General features: G+C 41.8%; 1 protein-coding gene and 1 non-coding gene across 8 annotated transcripts; both read left to right on the top strand.

Annotated features, from left to right (window-relative positions):
- Positions 1–356: 356 nt before the first annotated feature.
- Positions 357–23,852, top strand: LOC117430846 (zinc finger MYM-type protein 3-like). 7 transcript variants are annotated; one of them, XM_059000980.1, is made up of 25 exons: positions 357–473; positions 2,898–3,870; positions 4,329–4,423; positions 4,771–4,852; positions 5,005–5,440; positions 5,928–6,102; positions 6,262–6,474; positions 7,074–7,224; positions 7,766–7,881; positions 8,261–8,347; positions 8,867–9,017; positions 9,742–9,914; positions 10,457–10,622; positions 11,050–11,099; positions 11,334–11,490; positions 11,817–11,932; positions 12,271–12,445; positions 12,596–12,742; positions 12,825–12,922; positions 13,047–13,215; positions 13,317–13,468; positions 16,161–16,275; positions 17,751–18,005; positions 19,600–19,717; positions 20,114–23,852. In XM_059000980.1, exons 2-25 carry the CDS (start codon positions 2,916–2,918, stop codon positions 20,310–20,312), a joined length of 4,551 nt encoding a protein of 1,516 aa, XP_058856963.1. In that variant the 5' UTR covers positions 357–473; positions 2,898–2,915; the 3' UTR covers positions 20,313–23,852. The 7 variants fall into 7 exon arrangements, with proteins under 7 accessions (XP_058856963.1, XP_058856964.1, XP_058856958.1 ...); XM_059000981.1 differs by lacking the exon at positions 357–473 and adding an exon at positions 690–860 and having other exon boundaries at positions 4,341–4,423; XM_059000975.1 differs by lacking the exon at positions 357–473 and adding an exon at positions 690–860.
- trnac-gca (transfer RNA cysteine (anticodon GCA)) lies at positions 14,863–14,934 on the top strand. Its single transcript has one exon. It is a non-coding gene; the product is annotated as a tRNA-Cys (tRNA).
- Positions 23,853–24,894: the final 1,042 nt, after the last annotated feature.

Raw genomic sequence — 24,894 nt, 5'->3', positions numbered from 1 at the left:
ACAACTTTACAATATATATATATATATATATATATATATATATATATATATATATATATATATATATAGGTTTTACAACACCAGCAAAGATAAATATGATTTTTTTTTCATCAACATAGCTTATACTTTCTTGAAGAATACTGTAAATTCTTCCATAGTTATATCAGGCTATTGCCGGCTGTTGCTTTATCGGGGTTATCAATACCATAGCAACAGCAAACACCAACGTCTCTCCCTTCCAATTACGAGCAAGATGTGTTAATTATTATCACCTATCCTCGTGTAGCTCCGTTGATCTCCCCCAAAACTAATTGTTATGATTTATTTCTTATCAGACGTCAACTGATATGTCAATGAGGACACGATGCGGCCCATGTTTCAGTTACTACTGTACAACAACATTGTATTATTCCGTCATCAACTCATGTTGAACCACGGAGAGGGAGCAGTAGAGGAACAGAAGGCACATCTGGGTAATCCAAACGTTTGTGTTACCATGCATGTTTGTCACAACACCACCAAGACATACACAACCAGCCCTATTTTGTGTTTTGCTGCTGTGGAGTAATGATGTTCCAATGTGTAGCAACATCATGCAACCTGGAAGAACGTATATATTAAATAACTGCCATCATCAGGCGCTTCAGACAATCAATTTCCGTCTTGTTTGCACTATGCGGGTCTAAGGGTTTGTGAGGAGAGCAAAGACGCCGAACACAATTATCACGGCTGCCTTGCAGTGTTTACGCGCACACACTATCACTCACTCTCTCTCTGTGTGTGTTTAGCCGGCACTGGCTGTAACAGCTTCGCTGGAGGTGGTAGTTGGAAATTGAGGAACGACACAGGATCTGGAGCTGGTGGGTGTTTTTCGTGAGTGGCGTATGAATTATTTCTATAACAGGGTAATTTTAAGTGTTTATCATTTGCACGCAAGTTAGATTTTTTGGTCAAAGCACGGTCTCTATTACAAGCTGGCATTATTCTTTTTTTTTTTTCTTCTTAAAAATGGCACAGTAGCATTTTTCGATCTTGCGGAGTGCCTACGATAATAATGGCGGACTTTGTGCACAGTGTGCTTAAAAAAGCTTGGCGTTTATTTATTAAGATCAGCTTTAAACGATGCGATGAAACACTGCTGCGTTAAGCGTTGCAGAAGGTCAGTGCGAAAACTCACAGTTTGCATTTCCAGTATTGTCTTTTTTTTGTATTCGTTTTCTCGTGCCATGTCACACCGTAAACGCATATGTACAAACGCTAGATATGTTTTCATTTTAAAGTGTTTTTCTTTTTTTTTAGTAGAATGCATTTTTAATAGAGAGCTCTCAAGCTGTAGCCTGTATCGCAGAGGTAGCAGTTAAACAGTTAATACCATCTGTTTTGGCATACACACTGGCACGTCATGATTGTAAAGTGGTATATCATGAGATCACATGTTGCACAGGGAAAATGTGTTGTAACACATACGTGTAGCCGTGGGGGGGGTGTTATTACAACTTTGCACGACTGGCGTGCAAAATGACAACGGGCGGGGTGATAGATATGGCAGTGTGGAGACGCGTAAATGTGTGGATGTTGGGTTTTTTTTTTTTTTCTTTTCGAGTTTTACGAGCGCTTCACTGCACTCAAGCCTTCCTCTTGCAGAAGATAGTTTCTTGTCGCTCCCATTAAAAAACGGCGAGAATCCAGTCCGCGGTTTGCCTCTCGCCGTCTCAAATCGGGTCTCGTCGATGGGAACAGCGAGATCTCGCGAGGCTTCCTTCTCAGCAGCCCCAGCGCGGGCCAATCGGATGGCAGGCCTTGCCTGTTTGCACCAGAACGGTTACTGCTGTAAAATATGCTCGGCTTTAAAGTCACAGGCACCCGTTTTCCACGTTCATTTGGACGAGCACTGAAAAATTAATGTCACTTTGTGGGATAGGAATCTCGACACGATCCAGGTAAAGCATTTGCAGGTGGGACTCATCAGCCGACGGCGAGGGGCCAGTGTTAGAAAAGTATAAAACTTGCGCCGGGTGCCGAATTACTAGAACAAAAATAAAAATGGAGTTCCAAAATGTCTACTGTTTACTGACACCCATTTGGAATACCGGTAGGCATTCCAAAATACCAGATACCGGGACCTCACATTTTCACCGAACTGTGTATTTCTTTAAGGTATTTGATATATACAGGCCAGGTTGTGAAAGGATATTGTCGTTCGATATATACAAATAAAACAGGTCCTTCATGGGGGCCTGGTTCCTAAATTCCAGATTTGCACGTTTTATATTTTATTAAAATAAAAAAAATAAAAAACACAGGTTATGGTATCGGTGTTAACTTCTCATGGTAATGTGGATCATTTTACTTGCTATCTTTGTACTTATGAGAGTCAAAATTAGTGAAGAATGATCTTCATGCACAGAGCTCGTCAGTTATTAGTTAAAAAATATGTATGGCATTTTTGTCATAAATTAATATTAGGACCCGTCTGTCGTATCGCATGGCCTTTCCCCATGTAGCGCTGGCGTGCATGATATATGTGAACAGGATTTAGAGGGTTAATGGATAGAACACTTTACTACTCCTGTGGTTTACCTTGGGTGACAGTTAGTTGCAAGTGATTCCATAGGCGACGCCCAGTTAATTACCTAAATAGTGTTTTTGGTTATTTATTTGTGGTAGTAATATACTATCAAACGGTTATATCTTCAAAACCAATGTATGCCTGTTGTGAAATATTTGCAGTACAGCACATACTCTTCCGACTCAGCAATTATTAATTAAGTTAAAACTATACAAAGCTGATAACAGAAGCCACAAATCTATGATTTTAGAAGAGGGAAAGAAACAAACGTTTGTCTTAGCTATATCAGTTCATCCTGTTTTATGTTGGTTTTTGTTTCTCCATGCAGTGGATTTGCTGCTAAACTATGGATCCCAGTGAGCTTCCAGGGTCTCTAAACCCCTTCCAGCTTGCAGACGAGGCTTTGAGGAACGACTTGCTGACCATGCCCACCAGCATGGAGGTCCCCGGCAGCGACTTGCTGGGGTTGGATGAGTACAGCGCTGCCACGCCCACTCTGACCCAGTCCGAGAGAGTCAGGCAAAAGACGCAGGACAGCTTGAGCATCTTGGAGAACCCGGACTCCTTGGAACTGTCCAAGACCCAGGTGGAGGAGTTCTACAGCAAAGTGTTCCCAGAGCCGTCTGGATCGGCGGGCCCCTGGCCAGCAGATGTGCCTAAAATCGGGGAAGCCGAGGCTGTGACGCCAAAGGAGGCTGGGGATGTAGAGATGGAGGAGGAGGAGGAGGAGGTTGAGGATTTGGTAGGGAAGGAGTCAGGGAATGACATTGGCAGCTCTGAGGAGGCACCACAGCCACAAACGGAAGAGGAGCAGACAAAAAGTACACTGGTAGTGAAGCCCGAATTGAAAGCTGAAAGTAGCACTGTAAGCCCCCCCTCATCTGCATCCCCGGCCGTATCTAACCAGGAGGTGCCTTTGGTAGATGAGAAAGAGACTGACTCCAAAGAGCCTGAGCCTGAGCAGGGGGAGATCGAGCCTGAGCAGGGGGAGATCGAGCCTGAGCAGGGGGAGATCGAGCCTGAGCAGGGGGAGATCGAGCCTGAGCAGGGGGAGATCAAGCCTGAGCAGGGGGAGATCAAGTCTGAGCAGGGGGAGATCAAGCCTGAGCAGGGGGAGACCAAGCTTGCAGAAGTTGCCTCTACAGCGGAATGCCAGACCTCTGATGTAGACAGCCTGGTGCAAATCAAAAATGAGTGTAAAGCTGAAGAAGGTGATACAGCAGCAGAGGGCAGCAAAAGCCAACAAGCCAGCGGGGTCAAATCGGAAGAAAAGCCAGAGGTACCACCAGCAGCTGCTAAAGGTGAGGCGATTCTGCAATCACAGTACATGCTGTTACTCTTGTTCAACCTCTGTTCAAGTGACATGTTCATTGTATGAGGCAGTCACTTTACACAGTTGTTATTTCTGATCAGTTACCAGTTACTATATAAAATACAAGCTGTGAAGGAGGCCTTCAATTTTGACTTCAGGCAGGCATGAAAGACCATATAGAGATTTATTATAGTTTTCCTTCAGGCAAAGTCCTGAATAGTTGCAATTAAAGACCCTTTCTTTAAACACTGCTGAAACAAGACCATAGAACATTAAAGTTGATGAACAGCTTTATAATGTCAGACATACAGATATTAAGTTAGTGTTTTTAGGGATTATTGTGAATGTGTTATATGTAATGCGATGTGTTACTAAACAAACAAAATGAACACAGAAGATGGATCTTGTTTGTAAATTGTTAAAGCCAATCTGCTGACCGTTCTCCAGTCTCCTGTACAGATCAGACACTGGGGACTCCTGCAGCCTCTAGCCCAGCCGAAAAAACAGCTGATACTTCAGAGGAAAAGCTCAAAGGCAGAATGGTAACACACGCTTTACTAAATTATTATACTTAAGAACATGAGACAGTTTGCATTCGCCGCATCAATGCTCTTCCATTTCCAAGGAGCTTTTGATTTCAAAACTTTGTCAAGTTTGTGAAGTTGTTGTACCTGCTGGTAAATGTATTATACCTCCTAGTAAAGCATTCTTGTAGATCTTTATCTGAGGTTTTTTTAGATGCACATTTTTAAAAATTAAATACGTGTTTGCAAAACATGTTTTTTATCCTACACAGATAAAATTTATGGAAACTTTTTTTTTAGTCACAACCACTTCAAATTGTAAACTTTTTTTAAAAAAAGGCAAATCTTTCTGATGATTGTATTAGGAAATGAGGAGAACTGAACGCCTTAGGAGAACCGAGTTCTTGAAAAATGAATCCCGGGGATCGACAGGACTTTCAGACAGTGGTGAGTGCTGTTTTTTTTTTTAAAAATTTTATGAGGTACAATTGTGTGCAAAGAATGTTTAGGTTTTCTACCTCCTTCACCCGGTGTTATCCCATAAGACACCACACAGCTGTGCTCCCTGCTCTAACCTGAACGGTTCTCTCCTTTTAAAGTTCAGTTATCTGATGACGACTCTGACGCCATGGTGGACGATCCCAACGATGAGGACTTCGTCCCGTGCAGCACCCCTCGACGCTCCAGCCGGATGTCTCTGCGCAACCAGAGGCCTCACACGCCGGCAACTGCGGCAGTCCCCCCCGGTGCACACAGCCGGCCTAGGAGCACAGTCCACAGTGCCCCGAGCACGCCGCACAGCGCGCCACAGAGCACAGTGCACAGCACACCCCAGAGCACACCTCACAGCACACCCCAGAGCGCGCCGCCGCGCTCACTCACCAAAATGTACTGCGCACACTGCAGGACCCCCCTGCAGAAGGGGCAGACTGCCTACCAAAGGAAAGGGATGCCTCAGCTCTTCTGCTCTTCCATCTGCCTCTCTGCCTTCTCCAAGAAACCGCCAAGGAAGAAGCCTTGCGTGTTCTGCAAAAAGTAATTTTGGCTATATATATATATATATTGGTGATGATGATGATATTATTATGTACACTCAAGTTAAACTATCTTTTTATGAGCACCTTGGTTGGGCTGGATGACTGTGAAATAAGACGCTCTTATAAGACAGGGTCAACTGTACATATCAACTTAGGAGAAATCATTGTGTTTTTTGTTATTTAAGAACACGATACATACAGTAGTTACTTCCTTTATCAATCCCTTTAGACTTTCTTGTCTGTTTGTAGTCTACTGTGCACAAGGCTACACTTAAGGCAAAATATAATGTACTGGTAGGTTCTGAAATCTGGCGTTTTGACTGGCTGCTAATGGCTTCATAGTTTGTTATTTTTGTTGTTAGCCTTTGCTTTTCAGATGACAGGATATAGAGGGATCTGTCTGCATGCTCTGCATGGCTACCTTTCTGAAAGCAGTACGTTCTATTAGCTTCACATTTACTGTTGCCGTTCCTCTCTCTCCGCAGGGACATTTGGAGTACAAAAGATTCCGTTGTCGCCCAGACAGGGCCGGGAAACTCTTTCCAGGAGTTCTGTAATAAAACTTGCCTTTCACTTTACGAAGCCCAGTTACAAAGGGCATCTGTTCCGACAGCTGATTCTACTGCCCCAAGGTGTAGCATCTGCCACAAAGCGGGAGAGGTAAGAGAACTGTGCATCAATCTGAGATGCCTTGCAGAGCTGCCAGCGCAACGCTGCTTCCCCGAAGATTTTAAGCGCTCAGTCTTATGAAATGTGTAGCACAAGTTTGAGGTTCTTCCAGATGAGATAAGATAATAAATGAATACATGTTTTTTTCAGATCCAGCATGAAGTGAGCAGTGGCAATATGGTCCACCGTCTTTGCAGTGACACCTGCTTTACCAAGTTCAGAGCCACAAAGGGGCTGAAAACAAACTGCTGTGATAACTGTGGGGTGTACATCTACAACAAAGGGCTTCCTCTAGAGTACCTCTTTCACGAGGGACAGCAGAAGAGGTTCTGCAACTCCTCCTGCTTAGCCATGTACAAGAAGGTGAGAAGAGCTTACTTTTTTCTCCTGAAACATACCAGAAACGTACTGTATATACGGTGCAAACTTCAGTTTTTTGCTGAAAATTTACTTCAGGAGCAGTCCCTCAGTTGATGTAGCGCTCCAAGAAATGCAGATAAAAGGATGAAATGTGTTTTAAAAAGAAACTTTCAGCTCCTTGGAACTAACTACCAACCTTTATTAGAGAATCTACAACAGTAGCCAAATTTAAAAAATCCCTTGAGCCACTTATTTTTCACTGCTTTTTCTTAAACCCTTTCTTTACTGTAGTCTGCAATGTGTGTTTTTTTTTTAAATTTTTTGTTAAATTAAGTTATTTTTAAATTAATTGTTGATTATTTTGTATAGCGCCTTGAGACACCTTCGTGTGAAAGATGCTATAATAAATTAGTTATTATAATAGAGTGCACAGGATGCTGCGAGCGTAAACTGTGAGAGTAGTATATCATTCTATAATTCATGCAGTTTTCAGTAAGGCTGCTATTTGAATATGCAGTATGTAAAACTCATCTGTGTGTGTGTCTGTGTGTGTATATATATTTTATTAGCTGAGCCTCATTTCTGCTTCTCCATTGTTCCAGAAAAACACCAAAGTGTACCCGTGCATGTGGTGCAAGACTCTGTGCAAGAACTTCGACATGCTCTCGAGTGTGGGCCGCAATGGCAAGATGGGACTCTTCTGTTCTGTGTGCTGCATCACGTCTCACAAAGTCAAGAACGCAGGGCCCACAGGTACCAATCTGCTTTCCATTCAACAGCTCAAGCCGGCCAGCCTTCCTGACAATTTGGAGATGGTTCTAGTTTTTTAATTGAATTCATTTCTGTTTCCCCTCAATTTAAATTGCTTTGTACTATATCACCAGCGCATTGATGGATTTTACTTGTAAAGCATTGTCAGGCTAGTTAAGACGAGGACCATGATACAGTTACCAGTACATGAATGCATTCTGAATACGGTATATACTTGGGATAGAATCAGAACTATTCTTGAAGCCCCTTTTTCAAAATGATCAAAATAGCTGAAACTGAAAGCTATAGCCAGTTGTTTAGTGCCAACACTGCACAAAATGCCCTAAACCATCGCTTTCCTTGATCACAGTTGTTTTGCTATTGGGTGCTTTTAAAAAATAAATATATAAATAAAAGAACAGCAGCCCCTTAATTAAAATGTCATCTTCAAGCTAGCTGAATGGAAACCTATTGAGTTGCAGTCCTACCATTGCCAGTGTGAAAGCTACAATTCCTCTGATCGTCTGTCTTGTGTTGTTTTTAGTTCCTCCGAAGCCGTGCAGCTTCTGCAGGCGCAGTCTGTCAGACCCGGGGTATTACAACAAGACCGACAGGGTGGTCAGTCAATTCTGCAGTCCCAGCTGCTGGACTAAATTTCAGGTATTTAAAAATAATAATAATAATGTGCTGGAACACCTCTGGAAGGTGAACAGGCTTTTCGCTGAACATCATAGTGATTTGTGTGGTCTCGATTTACTGAATCTTTTTATAAACAAGCCAAAGGGTTTGCCCCTCGTGACACAGCCCTGCACTATTTGCAAAAGCAATTTTACCAGTGACGTTTTACTGAGTGTGACAGAGGGTGTCTATTCAACTAAACAGTAATGGATCTGAATACACTGCTGCATGTTTTTACCGATAGAAGTAGACAAACCAGTTTTGCACACACTGTATGTAAGTTTATATTCTTTGTATTCAATAAATTGACAGGTTACTCTGTAACTGAATTAAGAAATATACTGCTTTTCTTTCCCACCAGAAATCCAGCCCCGAAGGTGACATTCATTTAAACTGTCACTCCTGTCACAATCTATTCAGCGGCAAGCCTGAAGTACTGGACTGGCAGGTAGTGTGTCTCACTGCTGTTTTTATTCAGAAATTATGGGTTCTTATCGGAAACAAATGCACACGTTCACCTGAGTAGGTTGTGATGGATTGGTAGTAATTTATTTATTATTATTGTTGTTGTTATTATCAAAAACTGTTTGTGTTTTACATTTGAACATGATGGTTTTGGATATTCGTCAGTCTTTTAAACTATTGCATGCTCCCTGTCCTCCAAAGTTCGGTATGGAAACGTGACTGTATGCACCAGGAGTGGAAATAGGACTCTCAGTGCACAGCAGTCCGGCCCATGCTAGGTTTTACTGTTAGCTTAAGTTAGTCACACTTGAGCGTGAGCAGTCAAACTATGAGGTCACAGGCTTTGTCTAATGAAACCCCCATTAAAACCTGGCCTGACTCAGTCTGCCGTGCAATGGGAGTAGTATTTATACTTTACATGGCCTGAGCCCACAAACCAGCTTCCAGAAAGCACAAGCCTCTTACTGTATTAAAATACTCTTTCATTCTCTTTGCTTATCAGAACACCATCTACCAGTTCTGCTGTAAAGAGTGCTGTGAGGATTACAAGAGGCTGCACGGAGTGGTGTCGGTCTGCGAGCACTGCAAGCAGGAGAAGCTGCTGCACGAAAAGATCAAGTTTTCAGGAGTGGAAAAGAATTTCTGCAGTGAAGGTCATTAATGCTGCTGTGGAATGTTTTTATTTATGTTTTTGGTTTTAATGTTTATTTTATTTAGCAGACACCTTTAGCCAAGGCGACTTACAGAGACTAGAGGTGTGTGAACTATGCATCAGCTGCAGAGTCACTTACAATTACGTCTCACCCGAAAGACGGAGCACAAGGAGGTTAAGTGACTTGCTCAGGGTCACACAGTGAGTCAGTGGCTGAGGTGGGATTTGAACCGGGGACCGGTTACAAGCCCTTTTCTTTAACCACTGGACCACACAGCCGAGTCACTTCCAATAGGGCACTTCCAATGTTCTCAGTAGCACAAGGCAGCTGGGGATGGAAATAAGACTCCCATTACATTGCAGTTTGCTCCATTCCTGCTTTTACTATGAGTTTAATAAGGCATACCTGAGCTTGTTATGTATACACTGTGGCTAATCAAGCTTGTTGTAAAACCTAGAATCGGTGAAACTGCTATGCAGTAGGAGTCTTGTTTTCATCCCTGGGTTATGTGATCTAGTGCAGTGGTTCTCAAACTGGGGTTCAGAGGGAAACACTTTTTAAAATAACATTATATATATATATATATATATATATATATATATCTATAATATACAGAAAAATAAATCATTCTTTTTACTGTCGTGGGGAGAGACTGGCCTTGTGATACTTGAAAAATCTTTCCCTTTACTTAGCTTCATTGTTTCGCTGTGTTTTCTCTCCACAGGCTGTATTTTACTGTACAAGCAGGACTTCACTAAGAACCTGGGCCTGTGTTGCATTACTTGTACATACTGCTCCCAGACATGCAAACGAGCTGTAACAGAAGAGCTGGATGGCAACACCTGGGATTTCTGCAGCGAGGAATGCAAAACCAAGTACCTGCTCTGGTACTTTAAGGTTTGTGTGTGCTTTTAACATTCCCATCACCTTTTTATATTTAAACATGACAATCGGGGGGGCTGGAACGAATCTGAAAGACCTACCGCCTCGACTGCGGCTGCTATATGTATTGGAAACTCCTAGGGTGAAGTCTTTACTGCACTTGGTACACAGCTGTATTAGAACATAAGAAAGTTTACAAACGAGAGGAGGCCATTCAGCCCATCTTGCTCGTTTTGGTTGTTCGTAGCTTATTGATCCCAGAATCTCATCAAGCAACTTCTTGAAGGATCGCATGGTGTCTGCTTCAACAACATTACAGGGGAGTTGGTTCCAGACTCCACAATTCTCTGTGTAAAAAAAGTGCCTCCTATTTTCTATGATTCTCTCAATAACAGCCCATTACAGATGGTGTCAAGTATAAATGAGCCACATTCCCATTTTCTTCATGTTTATAAACCATTCGAGATTAAGCTACGGCGTCTGTTTTATTCTTGTTTACAAAAACTCCAGATTTCTAGCAATAACTTAACATCTTTGCATCCTTTTTTTGCACGCAGGGAGCCAGATGCCATGCCTGCAAACGACAAGGGAAGCTTTTGGAAACCATACACTGGCGTGGGGAGATCAAACACTACTGTAACCAGCAATGCCTCCTGCGTTTCTACAGCCAGCAGAACCAGCCCAACCTGGACACTCAGAAGGGGCCCGAGAGCTTGCTAAACAGTACGTTCAGCTGGGAGCTTACACCCTGCTGCTGAAATCCACAGCTGCATTTTATTGAGAGCAATTTGCTTCACCAGGTAGTCCACATGGATTGCAACAATAACAAGTTATTTTTAGGGGTAACCTTGGGATAACACACAGGTGGATGATGCAATCCAGGTTAACTTAAGCCCTTGGCCACAGTCATCATTTCAGCATTTTCCATCCGCAGCCAAACTGTTGTTTCACACATGAATAAATAAGAGATACACAGTACAGTGTATGAATGAGACGGTATGGCTGAGGGTTGTAATGTTACAATCTACAACAGCAAAGTAAGATTTTTTTTTTTTTTTAATTAAGCACTATAAAGCATTTTATATGCATTTGAAGTTCCTGGTAATTGGTAACTATTAAAATTCTTTAACTTGCATTATTGCTGTTGCAGAACATACGCAAGAGTCGAAAACATCAACCACTGCTGCTAAGAAATTTGAAGTAAGTCGCTTCAGTTTTTGAAACAGAAAAGACACAGGTTAAAGTCAGACAGAATGCAGTGCTGTACAGAGCTACAGAGCTCAACGGTGATATATACATACGTACATCACACCTTATTAGATGTGTCAGGATGAAACTTGGTGTTGAAAAATCTTCAATCTGTGCTGGTACCTGCGTTTTATAGAAGTTAGGATTATTGCTGTGTTAGTAACTAAACATGTGTCTTTGCTCCAGCCTGCTGAAAAGACGCACACAACCCAGCTCCCCCCATCTCTGTCTCCTCCCCCCTTACCAACCGCACGCAAGAACAAGGCTGCCATGTGCAAGCCACTGATGCAGGACCAAGAGGTGTCCTGCAGACCCGAGATGACGTCAAAAGGTTGCCAGACAGGTAATGAACTACAAACGTTTCTGTATTTTTCATCGGACATTAGCTGCATCATGCATCATGCTGAATTAGCTATACAATGTATCTTAGTGCAATGCTTTTACTACCCAGATAAAAACTTTAAAGTCATGCCGAAGCCGTAATGATTGTCACAACATCTAACTTTTGCAGCTTTTCGAATACACTTCAGATTAAAATTAAATGCACTGTTTGGTTTAAAAAAATAAATAAATAAAGAAAGAAAATTCTCCTCAGGGGGAAGGGCTGCAAAAAAGAAAAAATATCAAAATGTGTTTTGATTGGTCACTCCTCCCTTTGGTGTGTTTCAGAGGAAGACTGGAAACCACAGACGGTTATCATCCCAATCCCAGTCCCTGTCTTTGTGCCAGTGCCTATGCATATGTACTGTCAGCAAGCACCAGTGCCTTTCACCATGCCGATCCCAGTAAGTGCTTTACTGTAGAGCTCTGTGCTTAGCATGTCAGGAGATCACTTGGGTACAGCGTGCACGTTAACCGAAATCTTGCTAGAGGATATAAAAACCCAGTAGAGAAATAAATGCAAAGAAAAGCAGACTGAAACAAAGACTGCGAACATTAAACGAACATGGATTATTAGGTGTCGGAGTAGAAGCAGGTAGACGCATTTTCAAGGAAACACTAACACTTAGTTTCACAGACCCTGATTAGCACTGGGCCTTGGGACACTTTACCTTGCTAATTACCAGCCAAAGATCTCCTTTGATAACCACAGTTGTATTTGATTGTACTTTGTGCTAAACAGGTCCCAGTTCCCATGTTTCTCCCAACCACCCTGGAGAGCGCTGATAAGATCGTGGAAACGATTGAGGAGCTGAAAGTGAAGATCCCGTCCAACCCGCTCGAGGCTGACCTTCTCGCCATGGCGGAGATGATTGCAGAGGCTGAGGAGATGGATAAAGCATCCTCCGATCTCTGTGGTAGGGGTTTTACATTCAACACTGTTAAACTCTTAAACTGTAATGCCTATATAATAATACTGCAGCACAGAATGAAAAAAACACCGGCTGTATGTATTCCATAAATTGGATGAGAAATGTTATGAAGGCTTGTTCCCCACCTATTCCTAGATCTCGCCAGCAATCAGAGTGCAGAGGGCTTGCTGGAAGACTGCGATTTGTTTGGACCAGCCCGAGACGATGTCCTGGCGATGGCAGTCAAAATGGCAAATGTTTTGGATGAGCCGGTTCAGGACTTGGAAGCAGATTTTCCTAAAAGTACGTAAGGTCATATAACACGGCTGGGAATATACACATTTATTATAAATTCCTAAATTGAATTTTAAGAATTTCTTCTTAGCACCCTTAGATCCCAGCGTTGACTTCCTTTTCGACTGTGGACTCGTGACCACCGATGACGATCATACAGAACATGAGCTTCCCAGAGCTGTAAGAAAGGTGAGTCTTTGCACTGGGGGGAGAGGCTTCACTGGAAATGAAACCTCCCCCCCCCCCCCCCCCCCCCTGCCCGGAGACCTGGCAGATCAGATTTCTAATGCCAGCCTTGCTCTCTGTGTTCAAGAGCCAGAAACGGATACTGCTGTCAGAGAGCTGCTCCCGAGACTCGATGAGCAGCCATTCGGGATGCACAGGGTTAAATTATTCCTTCGGAGTGAGCGCCTGGAAGTACTGGGCTCAGACCAAGCATTCCGGCAACGAGGGCGGAAAAAACGAAGAGCTGCGATTTGGCCGTGAGTTTGCTTTAGAATTGATCTCGTGTGGTCAAATAAATCCGCATTTAGTGCAAACTGGGAACTGTATCATCTTTTTTATATTTTTTATATATAAACAGCTAAACCAATGATGATAAAAGAGGATATCCTTACTTCCACTGCTGCTGAACTGAACTATGGACTGGCACAGTTTGTGAAGGAAATCTCTCGACCGAATGGGGAAAGATACGATCCAGACAGCATTTACTACCTGTGCCTTGGAATACAGCAGGTTAGTGTAACAAACTAAAGACGCTGTTTGTGGCTCTGATCAGTGTTGTGCGTCTATTTATTACTTTCTATAGGTATGCATTTATGGCAGAGCCCTGGTGAGGAGGTCTTGCAGTTGCACCACGTGTTGTGTTCAGGGTTTCCTTTTCACCTGCAAGGGGTTTGGAACACTGCTTTATGAAGGAATTTTAACAATAGCACAACAAGGAATTGCTCAGTCAGGACCTCAATGTTTCTGCTGCTAACTGCAATTATTGTTTTTTTTTTTTATTCACGTCAGAAAATGTGTCCTTGCCTTTTTCTCTTGTTCTGCTTTAGGCTCATACTATTTATTTCAATCCAAATGATTTCTACTGTAAGTACTGCCAGCTATTTATTTACCCTCCTGCGATACGCATTTATTTTTCAAATCTCGGGGCTCTTGGCAGCATCAATGCAGAAGGTGTAAGGTTCTCTTTTCACCAAAAACAGGATGTTTGTTTGCGGCCCCATGCTGTGATTCAGAATGGGATCTGAAGTGCTGCTAGCACCTGCTTTGCATGTGTGAAGTGATTTAATGATCAGCCTGTGGATTCAGGAAGTTTACTAAGCCTGGGGCGAGGACTAATATTTCACCATCGATCTATCGTTTTCCAAAAAAGCTGATGCATCGATTTCATCGACGTTATGAAAGGGTAAAAAGAAATACAGCAGTAATGCATGTGGAGCTGTGTGGATTAATATGTAACATTACTAGTAAAGGTTTAAAAACTATTGTACTGATTTAAATGACATCAGTTTGTGCAAATATTATTATTGTCTATTTAGCAGACTCCTTTATCCAAGGCAACTTGCAGAGACTAGGATGGAGAGCGGGGGAAACTTTGTTTAAAACCTTTACACAGAAACAATGCACAGGCTTGACTGTCGATAGCGTTCAAACGATACGGTGGCTAGATGCATTGCCTCAGCCTTACAAGTTACAGTAATATTGTTTACATACCTGGGCTGCAATAAAGCCTATCCCTGCCTTTGCTGTACAGGTGTGTGCCGTAACCGCAAAAAAAAAGTTTTGTCATGTTTGCCAGGCTCAGTGAACGGATTCATTAATTTAAAAACATTAAATAAATGACTGGTAAAAGATCATGCATCTCATTTTCCAAGAGCTGATGGTAGATTGGAAGAACACGACAGCTTATGCATGAGCTTTGAGAGCAGTCTTGCACAACACTTCGACTGGAATGCAGTCCCTCACAGTCTCTGTGCTAGACAGCATCTCCCTAACCTGCAGGCAAAGTGTCACAAGCAGATACCCTTGCTGTAAATGCAAATAATTCCCAGCTGGTGAAGAGGACTGCTAAGCAAACCCTTTGTTTGCATTTGTAGGCATTGTGTGGAAGGCTTTGACAGGCAGCTGGGGGTATAGCTCAGCGGTAGAGCATTTGACTGCAGATCAAGAGGTCCCTGGTTCAAGTCCGGGTGCCCCCTTGCAACTTTTTATTAATTGCAATTTTTTTATTTTATTTTATTTCTTTATTTATGTAAAACAGTAATTTTTCTCCCAAGCCGGCAGATTACTGTTCTTTATCGGTCAAGCCTGACTTTGGATAGGTTTTGCATAGTATTGTCAGACTGTCTGCACTTTTGTTATAGAGCTGAACTTTGAGAACAAAGGGGTTCTTGTTATTTGTTTTTCTTGTGTTTTATGCTCCACCTTTTCAGCTGTGATGGAAAATGAAGGGATTCTGAAAGCATTTTTAGTTTCTAATAAGATAAAGTAAAAAATAATATTTTTAATTCTTTCAAGAATTTCATTTAGGACTTATTTCCATGTAAGACACTCAAACGGTTGAATTAGTTACAGGCCAGTTACTTGGTGCTGAAAGAGTGATGATAATTCTAAAATGCTTCCCTGCTGTAACTTCTAAGCCGTGCCACTAGGAGGCACTAGCAAGCAGTACTTGGTGTGTAAGACAGTGTGTGGTGTTCTATGTACTGGAATTACTTGTAATCTCTGTGGCTCCTGTGAGTTGAAATGCCACAGTACCAGGCTTCCTGTTCCTGATGTTGAAATGTGGATCTAATTGTTTTTAGATGAGCCTTGCCGTTTGGAACCCAAAGCACAATCAGGAAAAGATACAATATGCATGATCTGTGTTAAACCCTTTGCTGGGGGTAACAGTCATAATAAAATATAATAACTGTACCTACCCAAATATTTCTCACATCAATGTATTTGTGCTCAACATTAAACTTCCTGACTTTTGAGTATCTGCTTATTCATTCATTCATTTTAAGTGCGTTGAGATGACCTTGAGAATCATACAGCGTGATTTCTGTGAACGACCGCTCCCATTCTGCTTCCCACAGTGGAAACAGTGCGCTAAAGGGTTAAGTTAATCACTGTGGGATTCCTGTTTTCTACACATCTGGCGTCTGCTGTTTTATGGGAAAGTTCAGGCCGCAGGAAACTGCCAACTAGAAGCAGGCTCTAGGACAAGGACTAAGTGTGCTTTACAATGAACTACCGGTTTCCGATGGCTGTGTGTTTTAATATTTTACTAAGTGTGCTTTTACGGTGAACTACCAGTTTCCGATGGCTGTGTGTTTTCATTAGTTTTTTGTTTGTATTTTTCAGACAAGATGATGTTTTTATAACCTTGCTTTATCTCCGTAGTGTATATCATTTGTTTATTTTTTTTATTTTTTTGCAGTACCTTCTGGAGAACAATCGAATGGTCAACATCTTCACGGATTTGTGCTTCCTGACTTTTGTACAAGAACTTAACAAGATGTTAAAGGGTTGGCAGCCCGCGATATCCCCGACTGGTACGTTGTGTGGAACGCTTTCAAACCTGGCAGAGCATCAGCCTTTTAATAACCTCAAAAACAAAAAATCTATCTAAATACCGCCATAGAGATGATAAAGATTTTTCTTATGAAAATGAAACGTCAAACCGTGCACGTGTGTCCCTTTTAGTGCATTTCTGTCTATAAAATGCAGAAAGGGTCCGTTTTCTATATTGATTTTTTTAAAGGACGGCAAGATTTAGGTCCGACACTAAGATCAGATGAATGCAGCCCCATTAACTCTAAACTGTAGCTCTCCGGAAGCCCTCAGGGAACGCCCACCAGCGCCAATATCCTTTTCTACAACGGCAAGACTATATCTCTTGACTGAATATTTTGAAGGACGCAGGCGTTCTAGGAATCTACAAGACGGGTCCATGGGTGTCCTGGGATCCGAAGGGTTAATTTCCAGCACTTCAGATGCACCACATTTTTTAGATACCTTGCCTGTTTCGGTGGACGTCAGGGCTGGAGTGAAAGTGCCTGAGAGATGAAGATGGACTGCGCTGGGTTACTTGTTGAACCTCTTTCTGTAACTCTAATATCTAAATGTATTCCCAGGGCGTGGGGTGCTGATGTTTTGAGTCTATATTAAAGCGTATCATGTATTTTGGAGCACTGACACTGCACATTTCAGTGCTATAAAATCTCCTCCCTCGTGCCCCCAGGATTAACCTCTGATCCTTGGGGTTCTGAACTACTGGTTTATCTTTAAACTAATGCTGAAATAAATAGCAGGCATGCAAAGTTGCCGTCGTCTCAAAACTGTAAAGAAAACCCTCGGAACAAATGAGGAATTGCTTGTCAAGTCAGCTTCTGTGTGCGTTGGGAGGAGCAGCTGGGTGTGGCTTTTAAATAAGACCCCGTCTTTGCTGTATTCCCCCTTTTGATGTTCAGAGATTATTATTATTATTATTATTATTATTATTAAACATTTTTTTTGGTCGGTACAGTATGGTAGGCAGGGTTGGGGTTTGATAATACTAGCACAGCTGGAGTGAATATTGGCACACTGACTGTGCCGATTAGCATAGGGAACATTCCCAGGAAAAATGACTTGTTTAGTGTTGGAAACTGACCGAAATGCTTCTATAAAATATTATAAAGCATGCAACCAAGACCAATTAAGATGCGGAAAGACCTATTGAAAATGCTTTATTTGATTTATTATGCTTGTAGCAGCATAAGTACTCAAATGAACATTTAGCCAATTTAAGGATTGAAGTTGAGAAAAAAATAGTTCATTCTGGGAAAGAAGAGAAGACATTTAGATATAAACTGAGTTCTCATATCTCTGATATTTAGATAAATGCTGTCTTTTAAACGTGTGACACAACTGAGCACCGAGCACTTTGACTCTGAAGTGACTTTGACTTTTCGCACAGATGTTTGAGATTTTGAAAATGACATGGGGGTTCCCGGCTGAGTCGTGACCCCCCTGCATGTGTTTTCAGGTACGATCCTCTCTCGGGTGGAGGAGGAGCACCTGTGGGACTGCAAGCAGCTGGGGGTGTACTCTCCCTTCGTTCTGCTCAACACCCTGATGTTCTTCAACACCAAGTACTTCGGCATGAGGACGGTGGAGGAGCACCTGCAGCTGTCCTTCACCAACGTGGTGCGCCAGTCCAGGAAGTGCTCTGCGCCCAGGGGCGTGGGCAAGATGGTCAGCATCCGCTACTGGCCGTCCGTGCGCAGCAAGAAAGGCAGAGGTACTGCACTGCACCCCCTGGGAGCGATTGTTTTAGGCTGTGAATGTCTTTCAGGGAATTTGGGGGGCGTCTGTGATGATGATGAGGCGTGACTTGTTTCATTTACTAAGATCAATAAATAAGCTGTCCAGGCCCTCCGGCGACCCAAACCAATTCACTTCTTATAGCTGGACGGAAGCTTATGGTGAAGTTAGATGTTTTATGCGATTAGACAAATGTAAGCAATTAAATTTATTCTACAGGGTGATGCAAAACTTTGGCCATAGCTGTAGACACTTGAAAAGCAGTGGGTAGTGGAGCTCACCAGCTCATCGTTACAGGAATCTAGTCACACGGCTCAGTATTATCTTAGTGCACAACGTGGTTTATTTAGAACATATTTTCTTACTGGTTAGTTATGACTTGATCTCTGCTTGCACAGATGGTGCATCTGAAAGCTTTTTTTAAACTTGTGCATCGGTATCTTAATCTTCTTGCTGTTAAATTTGTGATTGAATGTTAAGGGCGCTCCAGTCAGGTTAGTTGCCAGTGTTTGTGGTGCCAGTGCTAAACACAAGGCATGTCTAAGTAATGGGTCCTGCAGCTATGGAATAGTCGGGGGGGCCCTATACACACACGTTTCACGCGTCTTTTAGATTAAGCTGCTTAAGACATTTGGCACATTCCTTAATCAGCCTCCTTTTTAATAGCGCTGACACCGGAGGGACGGATCTTGTTTGACCGCTTCTCCTGATTTTGTGATTTGAAAAAGAAAACGGATGCCACATTTAAACAGCAGCGTGATGCTTTAGGTTAGTTTTCCACTACATACAGCTCAGCCGTTCCCAAGACATCTGAACTAAACTCGAAGACACCAGACTCCTTGAAGTCTGCATGTTGTTTGCTTTGTTCTTACTTGAAAAGTTAGTGATGCCTCTTAGTTGAGGAGTCTCAGTTTTTGCCCTCCCCCACTATTGGAGTGCTTGCTTTTCTGAGCGTGTCTCCATTCTATTTATAACCCCAGTGTGGAGACCTCTGAAGTGTTGTTCAGGGAGAGAGCTGAAAGATGGCATGTGAAATGTAACCCTTTTGCACTGTTCACTCTCTTACTGCTCTAGCTAAGACCAGAAAGCAGGTGATCCAATGCTTTGCTCCACTACTGCGAAGCGAGGACGAAAGCTTTATGATAAATAACATTTTAGTTCTTCATCCTACAAGTAATGTGACCTTACACAGATGTTCCTTCGGCATTTTTTATTTTTTTCTCTCTAACAGACAGATGTGACTTCATGTTGCCAGAAAAGTTTCTTAGTAAAGCGCACACATGCAGTATATAGACAGGTTGAGGCAGTGTTCATTGAGAGCTTGAATGTGAGCTATAAGTCAAACGATCTGGCAAAACAGTTGCTGAATGCACATGGTCTGCTGCATACATCGACTTCTGTTTTCAGTCAGAACCAACATTTATTGGCCAAAGGCTAAGCCAGGAATGGCAGTTTTGAAACTGTGTTACACATCGCAGTGCAGAGAAGTCTTTTGGCTTGGTGTCAAGTTTAAAAATAATTCTCATATAAAGTTTTTATTTAATTTTTTTATTTTCGTTTTGTCCCTGCAGAAAGCAGCCTGGGAAAGAGGAAACGGGAGGAAGAAGGAACGATTCTGGAGCAACAGGAAAACAGGCTGAACCCCCTGAGATGTCCTGTGAAGTTCTTTGAGTTCTACCTGTCGAAATGGTAAGGACAGGACCAGCTGTCAAACTGGTGGGGGGCAGGGGAGAAAATGGGTGGTATGTGTGCTATACCCTGGGAATAGGTCAAGAGAGTGTGATCGTAACTGTGTCTGACTGCCACTCATTCAACCACCTCTCAAGTAAGATTCCAATATCCCTGATCAGTAGAAAACTGGGAAAGGGGTTGAGGATTACACTTCTCTTTTTTTTTTTTTCATCCAACAGCCTTTCTGAGATGCCTGTTCCAGAAGGGTGCTATTTAAATGCAGTTTTGATTGACGGATTGATTGAATTGGTTTCTTGTTCGTCAAATCTTGTTGTGTTTTTAGATTTAAGTCTTTTTAAAAGCGTTCTGGACGAGCTGTAACCCCAGTGGTGGTTGTTGTTGTTCCTTCTTCAGCCCAGACAACATGAGGAGCAGGAACGACGTGTTCTACCTGCAGCCGGAGCGCTCGTGCATCGCGGAGAGCCCTCTGTGGTACTCCGTCATCCCCATGGACAGGAGCATGCTGGAGAGCATGCTGAATAGGATCCTGGCGGTGAAGGAAATCTACGAAGACCACCACGCCGGGGAGGCGCTAGAGGACGGCGTCGCCTGAGGGGGCTCCCCTTTTAATGTACTTCACAACCTGTAAATAACCAGGAGGCCAGTATTTGGTGAAGCAGCATTGCTGCACTTCGTTTGTTTGGCAGGTCATCGTTTAATAACTAGCGTTGGGAATTGTACAGCGTGCGATCCAAAGTATTAATAATGTTTAAGGGACTCCTTGTTCATCTTGTGCCGCGTTATCCCAGTCTGTTTCACTGACCTCCCACCTAAGCTATTGGTGAGCTTATGCCCGTTGTCTTTCTCTGTCAGGTCTAGCTCAAACAGTACCTTAATAAATTGCTCCTTTTACTTTGAACACTAGCTGTGTAACAATTTTGAAATGAATGGACTGTATTCTTACAGGACCTAAAGGAATGTTGTTAAAATAAATGCAATCCCAAACTTCACAACCCGTATGCTTTGTAGTGCAATGTTTATAAAGCACTTCCATGAGATCTTAATATGCTGTATACTAAATATATGTTTGGAAAGTCTTTCCAGAGCCACTGAAGGCTTATGTGAAAAGCACTGTGACAAATTGAATCGGTGCGTAAAAGGGAGGAGTGGCCAGCTGCCTTGCGCTTCCCTTATTGGCTGCCAGGTAACTCATCACTGTTGAGGTCGACATTGAGGTGGGTGGAGCTTTTGCTTGACCACCAAAGCCTTCCATAGCACAGTCTCTCCACTAACCACTGAGCCATAGCCATGCACTTCATATGTTAACTATCAAACACAAGTCTTCTGAAATGCTTGAAGTGATCGTAAAGGGTTTATAAGCTGATGTTTAAAGTTTGAGAAAGCTACAGGCACTGTCCAATTGTGTTCTGTTCTTTATTATTCTTTTGGTCTTTGTAAAGCTCCAAAGTGTATTAACTTCATTTATTTTTATTTTTTTTGCTGTTGTATTTTTTTTTTTTTTATGTTTTGGCTTTATTTAACTTGGGAAATGTACAATTTCATGTAATATTAAATTTGTATGCTAAACAAGGAAAAATTACCAAAACATGTCACAAGTTTGGTAGTGGAGCTCAATTTAATTATTCTATTTATTCTTTTACAAATTAATTTCTTAATTATCCTATAGTGTTTCCATAGTAATATAAATATATATACTGTACATATATTTTTGGTGTTATTTTAAATCGGAAATTCGTATTTGATACAGAAAAGGACATTATTCATAATGTTGAACTAGTTAAAAAAACGGTCTTGTACTTTTGCCTTATGGATTACATTTATTTTATTTTTCATTTAAAATTTAAATATATATTTTTTTCCTAAATCGGTGAACAGTTAGACGCTCCACAGATAACAACGCATTGAGGTCATATTAAGTGAACTGCTCCCTGCTTCATACAGCCTACAGCCTGTCTTGATCTTAATGTGATGCACATTGAAGCTGAATACTGTAAGTGCCACACCTCAGTGTCTTTAAATCTGGAGCAGCACAGACACAGGAGTGAAACACCTGCGCTACGTAGCAAACACTTCTCTTTGCTTTTTTCTTTTTTATACAATAATTTATAATGTAAATGGAATCCCTGAGACGCGTGCTTTCGTATGTAATATCTGAAACTCTGATCAAAGTCTAAACAGCCACTCTGCTGAAGGAGGCAGTAATGGCCATAACAATTTGGAGCGGATTGGTCTCCTGGCTGCCCATTGTGGCCTTACACCCCAGCCATTGTGAGTAACCTCTTCACCCTGTGTATATTATACACTAGGAGTTTGGGCAATTAGCACAGCATTTAGAAAAGCAGAACGTTTTGTGACGGGTACATGGTTTACAATTCGCAGACAGCACAGTTCAGTGTTTATCCCCCAGTGAGTTATCGGAGTATGCCTTAATTACTGGATCCTGCTTTGTTCAGAGTGTGAAAAGCCACTGGAGAGCAGCACTTCACGTGATGTTAAAGTGTGGGGGGCGGTGGTGCGGTGTACACCATGCAGCTGTATTTATAGTTACTGTACTAAACACCACACAGGTTTGTAAAAATACTGTTAGCGTTCTATTCTTGTGACTTGCATACATATTCATTTGCTCTAGCTCATTTAGTTTATTTTGTTAAAGGGCTAAAGGTGCTCCATGTTAGATGAGGCGCCTTCGAATGACAAAGGGTGGGGTCCTCCTTTATCGCGGATTTAAAACTGTATTGAAATCGCAGTGCTACAATTCCCGGCTTTTTTATTTTAATTTGGTCAAGTCAACAAAAAACGATCCACAAAATGTGTAACGTTCCTCTATCCGTGTTGGTAATACTAGTTAAAGGAGATGAATTAGTTTTAGTGGGATGAAAACCTGTGCTGGTGGCACTTAGCAAGGAGTAATAGGTCTGGCAGGATAATATCTCGACAGGGAGGCAGGTACTGCATACTGTCTTACTACAATTAACCGTAGCGAATGCATTTCTGTCACAGCATTCAAAAAATCGCTCTGACATCAGTTAAACACAAAACAAGAATACGGTTTTACACAATTTACACTGTTTAAGAAGTGCTTGGAGTACATAATGTATTCAATGCAAGTAACCATAAATGTAACCTTTTTCAATAATATTGTTCTTAAAGTGTGACATTCGCGTTGGCAGACAAACAGGGGCAGGAGAAGCACTGGAGTAGTGAGTGAGAGTGCTTGGTAAATTGAGACGGAACACGGTTTAGGAACTGGAGAATGGAAACGAACACCCTAAGAATGGAGATGTTTGTTGTGCATTTCAATCACAAGGCAGTGTGCATTCTGTAAGAAGCTGGAGTCTGGTTGTGGTGCTAACACTATTTAAGCCCGAGTTCAGAATGTGGTTCAATCTTCTATTCTGCCAATGCATCTGTTCAGCTACTGTGATGATATAGTGGAGACATGTGTATCCTGTGACTATTGGAGAAGGTATTTCATCAGAAACGCATGTGTACATACTGTACTGCCCTATAATGTGCAGATGACACGTTGCAGTCTCGCAGGCAGTACGCTTTGCAAGTGAATGGAGAGCAACTGATTTTGTTTTACTTTTAAATTGAAAAGTTAAAGTAACTTAGTACCTGCTTTGAACTGGTATGAGTTTTATTTTTTCTCGTTGAGAAAGTTTAGTTTCTTTTAATGTTGCACAGGTACAGATTCAATCACCATTTTTGCATTGAAAGCCTATTCTTATTCTTATTGATTTTATATATATATATATATATATATATATATATATATATATATAATTTATATAATTTTTGTTTTTTACAAATTCAAAGCAGTGAGTATGGATCTCTTTTCTTTGAAACGTGTACTGTAGGTTTCTCTGTTTGACTGAATTTGATAAATGTGACTGTTTTCATCGGAACAGAAGGTTGAATCTGTAAAAACGTTTTATTTGCATTTCTTAGGCATAGTTATGTGCTTAAAACTGTACAGAATAGCATTGTCAAGTGTGTTGGCTCTTGACATGTTTAGTAACTGTTTCGTGCACATTTCTACCTGCCATTTCCTGTAGTGAAAAGAATTGTTACAACTACTAGCCATGTGTCTATAGAACCTAACAATGAATAATAAAGTTCTGTTGCTTTATCAGTGTTGTGTGTTTTATAAACTTAATTCATGATTTAATTTAATACAGCTGTTCATTAACTTGCCACGATCTATAATAACATAGAGTTGTTTCAGAGTACAGACACTTGTGCACTGAAACAGCACTCCCCTCAAGGGGGGGGGGGGGGGGGGGTAGTAGTAAGTAGGAGCAGTTTCTATCCTCTTGGGTATCTAACTCATGCTGTTTGTACCCAGACTCACAGGGAGTTTTCCTTCCAGGATGGAAATCCGGACCTGGGAATACATCTAGTAAGAGTTAACAAGCTGGTGTGCACACTGCTCTCACACGGAAGCAGGCATGGACAGGATGCAGCTGGTACTGACCACACAGCTGCACCGGTCTCCCAGTAAGTGTTGATACCGAGCCATAGCACAGTCTAGGGTGTTGTGTTTGTATTTAGGGAAATAGTTATTTTTCTAGTCTAGCCTACAATAACCACCCTCGCCTCTTCTGGGGTGACAAAGGTGCAATTACAACAGAGATTTGAAAGCGCTGAAGAGCCTGCCTCATATCTATGCAATTATTGCACGACCAGCGCAAGGCACTAAAGTTTATGCAAGCAATTGCACTCTTACTGAGTGTTATATGAGGAGTTGTTTAGGTCTTTGGAGGCCATAGCCATCATTAACCGGTGTGTTTAAAAGTTACGTGACAGGGTACACTGACTGCTGCTTAGGGACTGCTGGAAACTGAATGCTTGATTTCTGAAACACACTCATTTGTTGAAAGCACATTTATAAACGCAGAGCTACCTTTTTAAAACGGCTAGTTTTGCAGTTTATTACACTTTGTGAATGTAGCCCTCTGTGATGGTGAACGCTTTGTGAATATAGCCCTCTGTTTTGTGAATTCATGATGTATTCAGGTTTAATAAGAAATTCAGCCTGGACCAGCAAAACTTAAGACCTTTTTCTGCCGTCATGCAGAGTATATGATATACGTTTGCCTACAGATTAATACAGAAAATCTACAAATTTTGAAGTTTTTTTTTTTTTTAACTGCACAATACAAAATACCCCT

This window comes from Acipenser ruthenus, chromosome 26, assembly GCF_902713425.1.
Source record: "Acipenser ruthenus chromosome 26, fAciRut3.2 maternal haplotype, whole genome shotgun sequence".
NCBI lineage: Eukaryota > Metazoa > Chordata > Actinopteri > Acipenseriformes > Acipenseridae > Acipenser > Acipenser ruthenus.
The sequence above is the reverse complement of the archived record's forward strand: the minus strand, read 5'-3'. Positions and strand labels throughout refer to the sequence as shown.